Source organism: Sardina pilchardus, chromosome 4 (assembly GCF_963854185.1).
Source record: "Sardina pilchardus chromosome 4, fSarPil1.1, whole genome shotgun sequence".
In the NCBI taxonomy this organism is placed as follows: Eukaryota; Metazoa; Chordata; class Actinopteri; order Clupeiformes; family Clupeidae; genus Sardina; species Sardina pilchardus.
In genome coordinates this window covers 408,656-422,747 of record NC_084997.1, presented here as the reverse complement: position 1 = coordinate 422,747, position 14,092 = coordinate 408,656, and the positions used below count along the sequence as shown (strand labels likewise).

General features: G+C 38.2%; 1 protein-coding gene across 17 annotated transcripts in view; it reads left to right on the top strand.

Moving 5' to 3' along the window:
* mycbp2 (MYC binding protein 2) overlaps positions 1-14,092 on the top strand; it is a 306,540-nt gene that overhangs the window by 256,392 nt on the left and 36,056 nt on the right. For all 17 annotated transcript variants that reach the window (XM_062533688.1, XM_062533704.1, XM_062533694.1 and 14 more), the window contains 8 exons: positions 313-469; positions 551-775; positions 1,093-1,158; positions 1,290-1,529; positions 2,297-2,386; positions 2,489-2,569; positions 8,610-8,876; positions 12,765-13,048. In XM_062533688.1, the coding sequence (XP_062389672.1) occupies positions 313-469; positions 551-775; positions 1,093-1,158; positions 1,290-1,529; positions 2,297-2,386; positions 2,489-2,569; positions 8,610-8,876; positions 12,765-13,048 (1,410 nt within the window). The remainder of the gene's footprint in view (positions 1-312; positions 470-550; positions 776-1,092; positions 1,159-1,289; positions 1,530-2,296; positions 2,387-2,488; positions 2,570-8,609; positions 8,877-12,764; positions 13,049-14,092) is intronic.

Here is a 14,092-nt window from a genome sequence, read left to right as displayed (position 1 = left end):
TCCTTTAAATTATATGCTTTTTTATTCAATGATAAGCCTTTCGCTGCGCTTTCCGCCAGGAGTAAGATATGGCCCAAACAGTAGGGGTTTGCTGACAAATATGGCAGTGATTTTTTTGTTAAAATCAATATAAAGTTGAGTCGTCTGGATAACTAAAGTTTGTGCTACCGTATATAACATGGATACTATACGCTTTGGACAAAGGCGTCTGCTAAATAACTATAACCATAACCATAACCATAACCATATGCATACATGGATGGTAAGTTTGAAAAAAAGTTACTAAAAGAGCTAACAAATTTGTCTTTGAAGGTGCTGGAGTCTGAAGTTTAAGCAGTCTGATCACCAGTTCCTGCACCAAAGCAATGTCTTTCACCACATTAACAATATCTTGTCCAAATCCGATGATGGAGACAGTGAAGAGAGCTTCAACATCAGTGTACAATCAGGATACGAAGCCGTTAGTCAGGTAGGAGTTACCTAGTGGCACTTAAATCTTGATTATCAGACATACACAAATGCTGTGATTCAGTGTTGTTTGTATATGCAGGAAATATGTATGGTGACCTGTTTGAAGGACCTGACCAATGTAGTGGACATGAAGACATCTTCACGGCCTGCTATGATCGGTAGCCTGACAGATGGTTCAACAGAGACTTTCTGGGAGTCAGGAGATGAAGATAAGAACAAGACCAAGAGCATCACCATAAACTGTGTCAAAGGCATCACTGCAGCTTATGTCTGTGTTCACATAGACAATTCTCGTGACATTGGAGTAAGAAAGAAATTTCCTTTACAATTTATGTGATATTAAGATGGAGAGCAAGACTTAACACTAATATTTGAATTCAACTGCCAAACACACACACACACACACACACACACACACACACACACACCTCCCTTCAGAAGCGACATACAGTAGTAGCAAAAACATGCATATGCTTGGCCAAGCAGGCTTTGCTTAGTAAATTTTGAAATGTACATGCTTGCATTACTGCAAATTCTATTTCATATTGTGTACTGATTTGACTTGTGGATCTAAATCAATTACAGCAATTAACTTTTTTTTTGTTTTTTTCCAATGTTTAGAACAAGGTCACATCAATGGCATTTTTGTGTGGGAAGACTGTTGAAGACCTCTGCAGAATTAAGCAGGTATAGACTCATTTTATCAAGCATCACTGTACTTTGTCTTATTTTGTTAGCAACAGCTTGAACCATAAAGAATATTCATTAGGCTGGCTATAGTCATTGCTACTGTATAATGTTGCCTTTTTTTGGTACAGATGGACTTGGACTCACGTCACATAGGGTGGGTTAGCAGTGAGCTTCCAGGAGGGGACCACCACGTGATCAGGATTGAGCTGAAGGGTCCTGAGAATACACTTCGTGTGCGGCAGGTGAAGATGCTTGGCTGGAAGGATGGCGAGAGCATCAAGATAGCTGGGCAGATCTCTTCCAGCATAGCTCAGCAGAAGAACTGTGAAGCTGAGACCCTTCGCGTTTTCCGTCTCATCACCTCACAGGTTGGATGGGCCTTCCTGTCTGGATTCTTGTCTGTGATTTACTTTCAGCATTTTTGAATGATATGTCTTTGTTGTATATAGAGTATTTGATGTACAATCGAACTCTTATTAACAACTTGAAGTTAGAAATAATGATAATTGTAGGAGTGCACTCCTGAGAACACATGGGATCCTACCTTTGCGTTTTGCAGCTATTCGGGCACACCTTTACAGATCACAGATTTAAGTGAAAAGATGTTCTGAGAGAAAGAGGGACATCAACCTTTTCAGATACCTACCCTGGTTACATATGCATTGCATTTTCCTTCTTCTTATGTATCTATATGTTTAAACATCATCTGGTAAAGAAATGCATCCACTTTAAGCAAGCGTAGTACCTTTTAAAGGATTTCCGGCATTTGTTGGACTTCCATCCAGTATTTTATAAGGAAATACACTGCAACAGTTTGTCTAAAGAAATCTAAACCAAGTGTTATTCATCTTATATCAAGATTTTTATTGATATTGTTTTCAGTATAAAGAGACTTACCTAGCACTTTTTTGTAAAAACATTTGACCTAATTTAAGAAGAGTTTGATTGAGTTTGAGTAAATTTGTCTTGATAGAGTGTCAGGTAAGTCTCTTCATACTAAATACAATGCTAATTAGATTTAGCATGGTCAACACTTGGTTAGATTTTGGTTAGAAATAAAGACATAGAAAAGCATTTCAAACTCAAATCAGTGTATAGGATTTTTACTTGAGTAATGCCGCTCATGTTTTTTAAGGTTTTTGGAAAGCTTATATGTGGAGATTCTGAACCCACCCCAGAACAGGAGGAGAAAAACCTGCTTTCATCTCCAGAGGGAGAGGATAAGGTCAGCTTCAACTGGACCCTCTTTTGTGAAATTATTGTCCATTTTTTATGGCTTCTTGTTATAAGATGAATGAAAATCATCTAAGAATCTTTTGGTTTTTAGGCTCCATCAGACGCAGACCTAAAGGAGCACATGGTGGGTATTATTTTCAGTAGGAGTAAGCTGACCAACCTACAGAAACAGGTATGTAAATTTTGGGCTAGTCAAAAGGATATTTATTACTGTTAATCATCAATCATGATCATTACACCTTTGCTTTGTCTTCTACAATTATGACTGTTTGTGTAGGAAAATATTCACACTTAATTTATTTATTTATTTATTTTTAAATTAATTTGATAGTATTTCCAAAGTCCTCATAGACAAGTCCCACCATTCAGTGCCCATTTTGGTAATGGCTTTGGGCAGTTAATTTGGCCAGCTATTTTCCTGTTCAAATGAATGGGGTGTTATACAGTGGGGAGAATAAGTATTTGAACCCATACTAAAGTTGACTAAAAAGAAGAACATAAAATCATCTTTTGGAAATTAATGTAAATGCCTTAATTAAAACAATGAGTAAAAATCCAACCTTTAAGGACATTCATTTTCTTTGTGAATGAAGAATGTATCGTAAATAAATAAATGTTCTTCCTTAAAGTACAGGGGTAATAAGTATTTGACCCCTATGTTAAATTCCCATAGAGGCAGGAAGAGTTTTTACATGTTTTTATTTTTAAAGGCCAGCTATGGATCCAGGATACTATGCATCTTGATAAGTTGCCCTTGGCCCACATCACCACATACCCTTCACCATACCTAGACATTGTGTTTTTTTCTTCCAGTTAGCCTATTAGCCTGTTTGATGCTCATTGAGCTCAATGCAATGTCAATTTATTTGTATAGCACTTTAAAGAGACCCTATGCAACTTTCTGCAGGAGACGATCGCTCCTTGTTTACATCTGGAAGTCTGAGACGAAGAACCACGCTTGCAATTTATATATTTAAATATAGCCTATACATGTATAAATATACACGCTAAAGCTGTCGGGGAAGCTCTGCAGAGAAAATGCAAGCATAAAACGAGCGAAAATGAAAAACGAAACCGAAACCACCGGAAAGGTACTGACTCGATTAAATTCATTCTGGACTCCCTATCCGACCACATAAAGACGTGGGGATACTTCGGTTTGGCTTTAGGGACCCTCTACTCACTACCACGTAAGTGTAGTGTTGGTTGGAACAGTAGAAGAGGTATACAAATAGCGTTTTGTAGCGGCGAAAGGACTTGCCCCGGTCACTTCCAGGCTAACGAGTTTTGGCTAAAAACGGTGAACTCGAACTTTCTCAAAATACATCCGAATGACATGATTTTGGTGTCAACTCAACGTATGTACTCCCAATAGTCCGAAAAATTGATCTAAAGTGCATTTCACTCCGGATTATCCCTTTAAGAGCAGGGGCCGGTTTCACTAAGATAGACTGTGACTATAACTTAGACTAAGGGTATAGTCAGACTTAGCATAGACGTCTAAATAATAGTGTTGTACAAAGCAGTTAAGACGCCGACTATCCTAAGTAGGACTAGATGCTAAGAATTGTGGGTAATCTGGGAATTTTAAGACTCTTTTCAAAACAAAAAACATGGCCGACCGAGTGGGCTAACCACGTAGCTTTTACTCACTCAGAGAACCTGTGCATTTTGGAGGAGTTTAACACGTATAAAGACTTTTTTGTGTCATGCATAGTGGCCAGTGTGGTTGTCGTTGCTGGCTAACGTAACGGATAAATATTTTGCTCCCGTCTTGTCCTACCCATGTTCTATCCCACTTCACCGTAAGAGGCATTGTATTGTAACGTTAGCTGGCTAGCTGGCTAGGAAGCTAAGTTACTTTCACCATGCAACTTACCAGTCCGCATGCTCTTTTAATGTGTGCATTACACGTTTAAGGTCGTTTACATTTTATTCGTAGGCAGGAACATACATTGTTGCCTTAATCTAGCCAGGTTAGTTTAAAGCAGACGCTGTAGGACTGAAGCCCTGCTAGCCTGCTTATTTCAAATGGATAAGCTAACGTAATTTAGCACCTTTTCTGTTGTTACAATGGTGATATAGCACTTAAGACCCATGTTAGCCTGGGGGTGAGGTGTCTATTTTTTTTAAGTCTAAAATTAGATAGTCTTAACTTTTGTGAAACTGGCTTACTTGCATTAGACTGGTCTATAAAGAAACGTAAGACCTATCTTAACCCATAGACCAGTCTAAACTACCTTAGTGAAACCGGCCCCAGAAGTCCGTTAGAAGAATAACTAGAGAATGTAATTCCAAGGAAATTACGAGTGCATGAAAATGCAAAAATGTACAGATATATCATGTAGATATGGTTACTAAGGTGTTGCTAGGGTAGACATGGTGGTTTCATAGTTTATGAAAGTTGATAGTGCGAAGACAGACAGTTTATAATTGAATATGGATAGCTTAAAAGCTGTTGATAAAAAGATAATTTAATGAATGTTGACAGACCGATAGTTTAATTGATGTTGATAGGTAAATCATTTTAAGTGGATGGCGATAGCTATAGTTTAATGGATGTTTAATGTTTTGCTAATGTTTGCTAGCAGTTATGGTAATAATGCTAATCAGATTGCTTAGCTAACTTTGCTCATGTTTGCTAGCAGTTTTGCTAACAATGCTAACCATGCTGACAATACCGACTATGTTAATAATGCTAACCAAGGTGATTAGCTAACTTGGCTAATGACTTTTAGCAGTTATGCAAAAAATGCTAACTATGCTTACAATGCTAACCAGGTTGATTAGCTAACTTAGTTGATGATTTCTAGTAGTAATGCTAAAAATGCTAACAGTGTTAACTATGCTAACAATGCTTACTATGCTAACAATGCTAATCAGGTTGATTAGCTAACTTAGCTAATGATTTCTAGCACTTATGCTAAAAATGCTAACAATGCTAACCATGCTAACTAGCTAACTTGTTAGTGAGAACTTTTATTTTGAAACATTTGTTGTTAGGGTATCCATGGTGGCCACTATCAGGAATAAAGAAGTTACTGCAGTAAAATCATGTTGGTTGCTGTGGAAACAGTCATAAACGCTTAATTACAGTGCATGAAAATGCACTGTACTGTTCTTCCTAGACTTCTTATTATTCCGCTTACCAATTTCATTTTTTCTATTCAGCTTGAACCGTTTAACTTAGAAACTTCATTCTAACGTTGTAACGTAGGTCTTCAATAGGAGAATGCTGCTATGTATTTTTCAACTTTCTAACTTTTATACTTTTTAAACTATAAAATAAAAACTATTCAAAATGTCCCCATAGACTTATAGTGCGTTCATGCACATCGGACCTTCGGAAATTTCTGACCTCCGATAGCAGAAAAATGACATGAACGCTAGGTCGGGTTGGATTTTTTGCTCGGAGACTCATGCGGAAGTTTTGTGCCCCGAGGTGTCCGACTTGACGTCACTATCATATTCTCCAACCACGACGGCCTCCCTTGCAACAACACAAGAGGTGAATTTCACTGTCATTACGAATACGCAAGGTAATTTGTCACTAAATTAACAACACAGACAGAAACACTCGCCCAAGACAATTTCCTTCTTGCTCAACCATACTAAGCAGTTGTAATAACGTATTTATGCGTTTCCTGTATTTATTTTCCAAACTGATCTCATGAACACAATTTTTTCGGAGGTCGGGACTTTTTAAAGGCAGGTCCTCCAGGTTCCGAGCTGCATGAACGCAGTATTAACATTGGCCTCTATGACATCACAATCGGGTCGTTAAGCAATTAGAATCTTATGCCAGGTGGCCAGCCCCACCTGCAGCAGCTCTCTCTCTCTCAGGCTTTAAGCATACAATCTTTCTGTGAAGACTACATATCCTGTTAACTCATTGGCTGCCAGCGATTTTCAGTGCAGAGCGCTCCATACTGCCAGACGTTTTACAGCATATTGACTGTTTTTCCAAGATCCACCGAACGGTGAGCTTTATGACTATGTAAACACCGAAGGTACCAAATGAAAGAGTAGACTATCTTCTTTCACCAGGAAAAAACGGCTTGTTTCTATCGTTTTCCGTTCTTTAGTAATCGTCAGTAGAACATGGGTTAGTTTTGCTAAAAACACCTGTTTTTGACCAAAACATGGAGAAAACGATCTTTTTGTGAAAATCAACTTTTTAACGTTAGCGTTTCAGTAGTATGTCAACCACGATTGCACTGTTATCTCGTCAGTCTCGTCAAGGTTGCTAGGGACTCTGATGGTCGCTAAAGACTCTGAACAGGATGCTAGACTTAGCAAGCTAGCACTAGCAAGGTTGTTGTTAGTCTATATCGCAATATCCAATGTAAATGGATCATACCGTTCACGTGTTTTCCATCCTTGATGTAAGAAGTAAGCATATTTATTCCCTGCATCGCGTGCAAACTAGATCCACTGTGGTCGATCTTCAGTGTGTTTGCTAGTTGTCTCTGCATGACTTGTGCACTCTAGGCAGATACTAATGATCCAAATGGCACTGTTGCCATCTAGAGGTTCGGATCGCTAGTGCAGTCTGTTTACAAGCCTGAAACTCTGCCAGATCGTTCCCAAGCCCACCCAGGAGCCCTCCCCATTGAAAACGGCAATTGACGTCTATAGACGTCAATGGCAGTCAACATATGTGTCTTAATTGACGTTTAAAGACGTCAAAGGCAGTGAATGAGTTAAACTGTTTCCTCTGTCCACAACTGTTTCAAAATAGAAGTCCTCACTGCAATAATACACTATTTAATCATTTAACCATTGAAACTTCTCAACTCTTTAACTGTTCAACCATTCCAACTATCAGTTTTCATCAACTATGCCTCCAGTCAACAATATGAAACCTCCACGTACTTAGTAACCAACATAGCAGCCATTCAAATTAAGCCTTTATGACCGTTTCCATAGCAACCAACATGATTATACTACCGTAACTTCTTTATTCCTGATAGTGGCCACCATTGATACCCTAGCAACAAATGTTTCAAAATAAAAGTCCTCATTAACGAGTTAGCATGGTTAGCATTGTAAGCATAGTTAGCATTTTTAACATAACTGCTAGAAATCATTAGCTAAGTTAGCTAGTCAACCTGTTTAGCATTGTTAGCATTGTTAGCATAGTTAACATTTTTAGCATAACTGTTAGAAATCATCAACTAAGTCAGCTTATCAACCTGGTTAGCATTGTTAACATAGTAAGTATTGTTAGCATAGTTAGCATTTTTAGCATAAATGTTAGAAATCAATAATTAAGTTAGCTGATCATCCTGGTTAGCATTGTTAGCATTTTTACCATAACTGCTTGAAATCATTAGCTAAGTTAACCTGACCTGGTTATCATTTTTAACATAGTTAACATTTTAACATACCTGTTAGAAATCATTAGTTAAGTTAGAACTGGAATGTTTAAGCTTTAAACTGTCTACCTTCAGACGATCAGCTTTCTTTAAACTATGCAACCACCATGTTTACCTTAGCTACACCTTAGTAACCATATCTACATTTTTTATCTATACATTTTTGCATTTTCATGCACTGGTAATTCCTTGGAATTGCATTTCTAGTTGCCCTAGTGATGTCATAAGCCAGTGTTAAGTCTATGGGAGAAAAACATTTTTTAAAATTAATATAAATTCAATAATAAACTTTTCAAAGATGAAAAAACAAAGCCCGGGTGTCCAAAGTAAGAGCTACGCAACACAGTTTGAATGAAGTTTCTACGTTGAACGGTTGAAGCTGAATTAAAGGTGGAAGTCCGTTAGAAGAATAATAAGAAGAAGAAACAGAAGAACAGTAGAGTGCATTTTCATGCACTCTAATAACGAGACATGATCTCGAAATAACAAGATAACATCTAAAAAAAAAATGTCTTCACTTGCGGTTCAGGGCTTCCTTGTTTGCTCAACAATGTTTTAACAATTGGTTACTGTCTTATGTTAGGGAGCTAGCTAGCTAAGTTTACCATATCATAGTAACAATATACATGCAACCAATGTCCCTTCACAGTTTTGAATTCCTTTTTTTTTTATTCTATTGACAGCTTTCTTTTTACATACAGGAGAGGTGTTAGGATCTGATCTGTGCTCCCTGTTTTCTATATTTTGAAAATGAAATAATACAATTTGAAAAATGGTTGTTTCAAATGAAATTTTTTCATGTCTGACATGGATTTGATTTTTTTGTGTCCTCAGGTCTGTGCCCATATCGTACAGGCCATCCGTATGGAGGCAACACGTGTGCGAGAGGAGTGGGAGCATGCCATCTCAAGCAAGGAAAATGCCAACTCACAGCCCAGTGATGATGATGCATCATCAGATGCATACTGCTTTGAACTGTTGTCCATGGTGCTAGCGTTAAGTGGTTCAAATGTAGGCCGGCAGTACCTGGCCCAACAGCTCACCCTATTGCAAGACCTCTTCTCATTGTTGCACACTGCTTCACCCCGTGTGCAGAGACAGGTATGCATACATAATCTCTGATGCTCATGTCAATGTTTGTCATGACTTAAAAAGTTCCCCATTTTGATAGGGAAAAAAATGTATAAGTCGTACCAGACTATAAGTCACATTTGTGGTATTTAGAAATGTATTTCACAGAATCCAAGACCAAGAACAGACAGAGATGGATGTCACTGGACACATAAGATTAAGATTAAGATTACTTTATTATGTCCCAAGGGAAATTTGTCGTGGACAAACAGGCTGCTACATCACATAACATAACACCAGAAAGTGCTAACAGTGCAATCATAAAGTTCCTACATCCATGCAGCATACATTGCATTACAGTACAGGAAACCTCTGCTGACAGCCTGAATTCAACAGGTTAACAGAGAGTGGAATAAATGAGAATTTGTACCTGTTCAAATACCTTTTCTTATTTTAACTGGAATATTGTAGTGTCTGCCAGAAGGTAGCAGTTTATATTCTGGGTTTAAGACATGAGAGAGATCTGCAATATAGAGGCCAAAAAGATTGAGCATTCTACCGGGAATGTTTATGAAGACGAAGGAGTGAGTGGCAAGCTGAGGCGAGCTAGGCAATTAATGAAGGCAGCCAATGATTGATTTGATTTGATTTAATAACCACACAGCGGGGCTGGTGGAATTTGTTTTCAGTACAGCTCTTTGGTACAGGTTCCAACATTACATTAAACATAAAACATTAAACATATAGTATAACATACATACAGACAGACATATTCATACATGTTACATAAGGGTCATACTTAATTCACAATCCTCAGCATTTAGAGTTCAGAATGTTTATTGCTATGGGAATGAAGCTATTTTTGAAGCGGGTTGTTTTAGAGGTGATTGTCCGGTAACGCCTGAGAGGGCAGTAGCTGGAAGGCGTAGTGTACAGGGTGGGTGATGAGGAGGGCCCCACAGTAATTGCAAAGCAATTCACATTCAACATATACATTCAAAGTCATTGTTGGATATGATGTTAAGTACTATTCCAGATATTCCACATAATGGTGAAGTTAGTTATTTGAAAAGTTATTACCAGCTAAAATTGCTAACTTTATCAACAAAGATCGTCTAGTTACTAAGATAAATCATAAAGGGATTTTCCAGTGGAATGAAATGTCACTACTTCCTGCCTCCTAAAGGGGCATGGTCAGTGACGAAGATAGAATGGTTGATGGAAGGAACAGTGTACCGTTGAGAACAGGTGGCCTACACGAGACACAGATCACGAATAAAGTTATTTTTCTCTATATTTATTTTGCTAGAAAATACAATTTCAGTGTGGGAATGTTAGAAAGACATGTATGGCTTGTAGAATATGGGTTCATAATTTACATCGCTGAATGTAGGGCTAAGGGATTGGTCATAATTTGAGGTAATGTTTATTTCTCTTATAGGGATACATAGAACCTCCCGATTGACTCCTAAAGTGGCCCTGCAGTTCCAAACCCCATGTCACAATGATACCAGAATTTACCCTCTTATGAATCTTAGGATTTACTCGTCTCGCTTTATAAACCGTCTCTGTTACCGATGTTAGCTCGCTAGCTTATTGCTAACATTAGCTAATTCTAACATGAAGGTTAGACGATTAACGGTTTTGGTGAACATTACTTTTATGGGTAACACTTTACATTACAGATCAGTAATAAGTGGGTAATGTTATGGTAATATATATGCAATTTCTTGGTAATAATATTTTTACACCACATATTACAAATAATTAATGTGTAATTTCTAGACAATTACTGTGTAATTACCATACAATGCAAATAACTTGGGTAAAATAATATGGTAGTAACTGCTGTAAATATGTACTTATCGAAGCAATACATATTTAGGATTTACTTATTGTGACATAATGTTTCTGTAATTATACCAACATGATGGTGCTATGAAGGACTAAATTACATAAGGCGTTTTTCCACCAAAAACGAACCTGGTGTTGAACTGGTGCCGTTCGAAAGTCTTTGAACCGTGGTGCTATCTAGTGAACCAGCCCACATTTACACCAGTCCTGAACCGAACCAAGGATGCGTCATCAACAATGGCTGGTGCACGCAAAAGCAAAAGTTAATGAGATGCATAAACGGGAGAACGATATGACCAGTTGTCCCATTAAAAGGGCAGAAACTAGCTATTTAAAATGCTAGTCAACGTCAGCAGTGCAATGCTAGTTGAATCGTTTTGTTTACTCATAGAAACAGTTGATATGCTTTTAGCCTTCTCCCCTCTGAATTGCGCAATGACACGCCCACTCCTGTTCGCAGGAAAAACCAAGTATTTTTTGGTTGCGAACCAAGGTGCCACGTTCCGAACCGGATTTTGTTTGGTGGAAACACGACGAACTGTTCAAATGTTGGTTCGGGAACGGGAACGGAGCCGGTTCTCTGTAGGTGGAAAAGGGCCCATAGTAACATTTAAGTGTTATGGCACAATTACACAATGGTCAAAGTTTTTGTGGTAGTTAGTTTGATGGTAAAATGTGGCCTGCTGTTATCTGTTATTATGATGAAGTAAATAAGGTAATTTCACAATAAATATGGTATCAGGGCTGTAAAATACTGTTTTGTCTTTTCGAAAGGATTTCAACAACTCCCCACCGTACAGAAAACCTTTCGAAAAGACAAAACAGTATTTTACAGCCCTGATACCATATAGTTATTGTGAAATTACCTCATTTATTTCATCATAACAACAGATGTTATGTCACAATAAGTAAATCCTTGCTTATTGCTTCAGTAAGTACATATTTACAGCAGTTATTACCATTTTATTTTACCCTTAAACCCGAGTTATTTGCATTGTTGTTGTATGGTAACTGCACAGTAATTGTCTAGAAATTACACATTAATTATTTGTAATATGTGGTTTAAAAATATTATTACCATTAAATTGCATACATATTACCATAACATTACCCACTTATTATCGATCTGTAATGTAAAGTGTTACCCATTAGGAAACAATATATTTCTAATTAATTCCAGTTTTCAATTGACATACAAAAGTACTGTATGGTGATGGCATAGTACAGCTTATGTCACCTAGTGGCCAACAGTTAAATAAGGGCCCAGGTCCCAGCGGCACCTAGCGTCTAGCGTTACAACCGTCGTCAACTCAAGCAGGAGTCAGCGTTGGGGAGAATCCGGTGTAGTCGAGGCTGGTCAGAGCAAGGACGGGCGTTGGGGAGAATCCGGTGTAGTCGAGGCTGGTCAGAGCAAGGAGGGGGCGTTGGGGAGAATCCGGTGTAGTCGAGGCTGGTCGGAGCCAGGAGGGGGCGTTGAAGAGAAACCGGTGAGACAGCCACGGTCTTCAGGAACAGATCCAAACGCAGGAACCACAGGATGGCGAGGCTGGGGATTAGAAGAGAATAGTATAGTGATCCACAGTACGACAAATGACAAGCACACATACACACACACACTAAACACCACAATGATACACTGCACACAATAAGGGCCTAATGTCTTAATGCTGCTTTGGCACACAAACTTTTCTAACTAAGTAACAAAGGACTGAGTCACCTGTGACACTTACACATACAGTCAGATGCATGACAGAAAAGTAGTGTTGTGTTGAAGTCACAGGCAGTGGCTGGAGTTGTAAAGTCTGTCAGGACAAGGTGGGTATTGCTCTTTGTGTGCTTGCATTTATCAAGAGGTGATCTGCATCCGTTATATTATAAGAAGTTGTGCAAATTCTGACTGTTGGCATATTATTGTTACGTTAAAATGGTTACAGAACTGATCGGTAGAAGTGTTAAAACAATAGCCTAACATTAGCCTAGTGGCCTATCAATATTCTAATTATTAACATTATTGGCCTGCCTACTTGAATGATTTTCCAAAATGATTTTCCTTTGTCTTTCAAGGTGACCTCCCTACTCAGGCGTGTTCTTCCAGAAGTAACACCTGTTCGTCTGGCTAGCATCATTGGTGTTAAGGCCTTGCCACCAGCCGACATAAGTGATATCATTCACTCCACAGAGAAGGGTGACTGGAACAAGTTTGGAATTCTCGACATGTTTCTTGGCTGCATTGCCAAAGCTCTGACTGTACAACTCAAAGCCAAGGGTAGCACTGTTGTGGGTACAGCTGGAACAACTGCAGGGAAAGGCATCACTACAGTCACCCTACCTATGGTCTTCAACTCCAGGTATCTGCATTCATTGCTATTTGTGTCTGATTACTCTAATGCACCATATGCACCCAGGGCTCCAGACTAACTCTTTGCATTGGTTGCACTGGTGCGCCTAGCTTTTTTTTTTAGGTGCACCAGCACAAAATTTAGGTGCACCCACATTTTTTCTTGCATCGCCTTTAGCGCCAAAAGGTCACCTTTTATCGCTCTCCTTTCATATAATGTGAATGATTTAACAATAAGGCGTAGAAAAAAGCTTGTCTTTATTTGAAACACATTATATAAGGAATATACATATCATTTATTAAGATTTTTTTAAATATTTATATATATATATATGTGTGTGTGTGTGTGTGTTTGTGTGTATATAATTCTTTAGGCCTACAGTCATTGACAAAAGTGTTGTCACCCCATGCTAAAGTTTACTAAAAAGAGGAATATAAAATCATCTTTTGGAAATTGTTCAGTTTCGTTCAGTTAGCCTATTAGCCTGTTTGATGCTCATTGAACTCAATGCAAATCAAACAAGCTAATAGGCTAACTGAACAAAACTGAACAAAACACCATGCCTATCTCTAGGTATGGTGAAGGGTGTGTGATGATGTGGGTCAATTTTAGTTCTAAAGACCAAGGGAACTTTATCAGGATGCATAGTATCCTGGATCCATGAAATAAGTAGCCTTTAAAAATAAAAAACTGCCTGCCCCTATGTTAACCCTATGTGTTAAATTCCCATAGGGTTACATAGGGGTGACAAGACTTTTGACCCCAGTATTTTGGGAAGAACATTTATTTATTTATGATACATTATTCATTCACATAGAAAATTGGTGTGTCCTTAAAGGTTGGATTTTTCCTCATTATATTACATAAGCCATTAAAATCAATTTCCAAAAGATGATTTTATATTCCTCTTTTAGTAAACTTTAGCATGGGGTGACAACACTTTTGTCAATGACTGTATATATTCTATGTACTGAAATTTCTGATATTCATGACATGACTATTCTTATTACAACTCCGCCTCTTTAATCCAGCTGTCGGCTTGAAGCCTCAAAA